Here is a 3074-nt window from a genome sequence, read left to right on the forward strand (position 1 = left end):
TGGTCATTTATGATGGTTATTCCTGGTTCCTCCACAGAGTGGACCAGCAGAGCTCAGAGGTTCCCACTGGTCCGTCTGTCCAGCAGGATCAAACACAGCTGGACTCCATATTTATGGTCTGTACATCGGTTCTGTTCAGTCTGTAGACCAGAGGACTGTCAGTCTGTCCAACATCCATCTGGTGTTTGGCTCCATGATTTCAGTCTGATGTTTCCTTCATCTATTATTCTGTTCCAGCTGCTGGAGGAAAACATTGTCACTTTTGTGCAGAACGAGCTGAAGAAGATCCACAAGGTTCTGAGTCCAGATTACCCAGAATGCTCAGAGAGTCAGAGAGAGGATGATGAGGTGTTGGGAGGTGAGGATGAAGAGCAGAGGAGGAGCAGCAGAGAGGCAGTGATGAAGATCGCCTTGAACTTCCTGAGGAAGATGAAGCAGGAGGAGCTGGCTGATCATCTGCAGAGCAGTAAGAGGATTTCTACAAAGATTTGACCAGATGGATAAATGACACATTTACTGATGTCTGAAGAAATGGAATCACATTTATTTAAATCATCTTCAGAAGGTCTTTTGTTTCATCTCTGATTTTACTTTTTGTGTTATTTTAGAACATCCTGCTGCAGTTTGTCAACATCAACTTATTTCTGGTCTGAAGAAGAAGTTCCAGTCTGTGTTTGAGGGAATCGCTACAGCAGGAAGTCCAACCCCTCTGAACCAGATCTACACAGAGCTCTACATCACAGAGGGAGGGACTGGAGAGGTCAATGATGAACATGAGGTCAGACAGATTGAAACAGCATCCAGGAAACCACACAGACCAGAAACAACAATCAGACAAGAAGACATCTTTAAAGTCCCACCTGGAAGAGATCAACCAATCAGAACAGTGATGACAAAGGGAGTGGCTGGCATTGGGAAAACAGTCTTAACACAGAAGTTCACTCTGGACTGGGCTGAGGGCAGAACCAACCAGAACATCCAGTTCATATTTCCATTCACTTTCAGAGAGCTGAATGTAGTGAAAGAAGAAAAGTTCAGCTTGGTGGAACTGATTCATCACTTCTTTACTGAAACCAAAGGAATCAGTAACTTTGAACAGTTCCAGGTTCTGTTCATCTTTGATGGCTTGGATGAGAGTCGACTTCCTCTGGACTTTGATGATAATCTGATCCTGACTGATGCTACAGAGTCCAGCTCAGTGGATGTTCTGCTGACAAACCTCATCAGGGGGAAACTGCTTCCCTCTGCTCTCCTCTGGATAACCACAAGACCTGCTGCAGCCAATCAGATCCCTCCTGAGTGTGTTGGCATGGTGACAGAGGTCAGAGGGTTCACTGACCCCCAGAAGGAGGAGTACTTCAGGAAGAGATTCAGAGATGATGAGGAGAAGGCCAGCAGGATCATCTCCCACATCCAGAAATCAAAAAGTCTCCACATCATGTGTCACATCCCCGTCTTCTGCTGGATGACTGCTACAGTTCTGGAGGAAATGTTGGAAACCAATGAAAGAGCCGTACTCCCAAAGACCCTGACTGAGATGTACATCCACTTCCTGGTGGTTCAGACCAAAGTGAAGAAGGTCAAGTATGATGGAGGAGCTGAAACAGATTCACATTGGAGTCGAAAAAGCAAGAAGATGATCAAGTCTCTGGGAAAACTGGCTTTTGATCAGCTGCAGAAAGGAAACCTGATCTTCTATGAATCAGACCTGACAGAGTGTGGCATCGATATCAGAGCAGCCTCAGTGTACTCAGGAGTGTTCACACAGATCTTTAGAGAGGAGAGAGGGCTGTACCAGGACAAGGTGTTCTGCTTCGTCCATCTGAGTGTTCAGGAGTTTCTGGCTGCTCTTCATGTTCATCTGACCTTCATCAACTCTGGAGTGAATCTGCTTGAGGAATCTTTGACAGAAGATAAAGAATCAGCACTGGCTAATTTACATCAGAGTGCTGTGGACAAAGCAGTAGAGAGTCCAAATGGTCATCTGGACTTGTTACTTCGCTTCCTTCTGGGTCTTTCACTGCAGACCAATCACACTCTCCTAAAAGGTCTGATTTCACCGACTGAAAACAAAACCAGTCTGGAATCAGTCCAGTACATCAGGAATAAGATCAGTGAAAATCTCTCTGGAGAGAAAAGCATCAACTTGTTCCACTGTCTGAATGAACTGAATGATCGTTCTCTAGTGGAGGAGATCCAACAGTCTTTGAGTTCAAGAAGTCACTTAAAAGAAAATCTGTCTCCAGCTCAGTGGTCAGCTCTGGGTTTCATCTTATTGTCATCAGAGAAAGATCTGGATGTATTTGACTTGAAGAAATACTCTGCTTCAGAGGATGCTCTTTTCAGGCTGCTGCCTGTGGTCAAAGCCTCCAAAAAAGCTATGTGAGTACTAAAAACACTGTCTTGTCAACAGGAAAGAAAAACAACTAAAGATGTCTATCTTTTCAGATTGAGTGATTGTGACCTCTCAGAGCGAAGCTGTAAAGCATTGGCACCAGTTATAGGGGATCATTGGTCAAGTCTTCGAGAGTTAGATCTCAGTAACAACAAGCTACTGGATTCAGGAGTGAAGCTGCTGTGGTCTGAACTGGAGAGTCAGAACCTTCAACTGGAAGCTCTCAGGTTAGTGTATAGGGTCTCTGTGTAACATTTTTAATGTTGACATTAAAAATGTTAATTTTTAAGACTGCAGCAAATGTTTGACCTGGGCGATTAACTGATGGGCTCCCAGGCCTGGTAGCTTTCTTAGTGTCCTCATAATGCCAACAAATATGGTCATCCTTTATTGAGATTCATAAATCTTTCCAATTGCGAAGTCGCATTAGCCCAAATGGTTTTAAATGGGAACCCTACTAAGCACTGAATCCATGACAAACAGAATCCCCCAGATCATGGGAAAATGCCCCCTCCACCCTGTTATGGTGACAACTCAGGTAGTCAAGAGAATCTTAGAAAACTCTTTATCTGTATTATTACTGTATTAGTGAGTAGACTAGTTGTATATTGTCTTATTGCTGCATTACACTCTCAAGCTGTTATTCTGGCCTACACATTGTTTAGCCAGTTGAGAAATA

The 3074-nt window shown here is 44.0% G+C and overlaps 1 protein-coding gene across 1 annotated transcript; it reads left to right on the forward strand.

Annotated features, from left to right (window-relative positions):
* The first annotated feature begins 40 nt into the window (after positions 1 to 40).
* LOC106942110 (protein NLRC3-like) lies at positions 41 to 2386 on the forward strand. Its single transcript, XM_015025291.1, has 3 exons — positions 41 to 116; positions 238 to 466; positions 609 to 2386. The coding sequence occupies exons 1-3, from the start codon at positions 114 to 116 to the stop codon at positions 2384 to 2386; spliced, it is 2010 nt and encodes a 669-aa protein (XP_014880777.1). The 5' UTR covers positions 41 to 113.
* The last annotated feature ends 688 nt before the right edge of the window (positions 2387 to 3074 follow it).

Source organism: Poecilia latipinna, unplaced genomic scaffold (genome assembly GCF_001443285.1).
Source record: "Poecilia latipinna isolate Pla-1442-1.1 unplaced genomic scaffold, P_latipinna-1.0 Scaffold4045, whole genome shotgun sequence".
Taxonomy (NCBI): domain Eukaryota; kingdom Metazoa; phylum Chordata; class Actinopteri; order Cyprinodontiformes; family Poeciliidae; genus Poecilia; species Poecilia latipinna.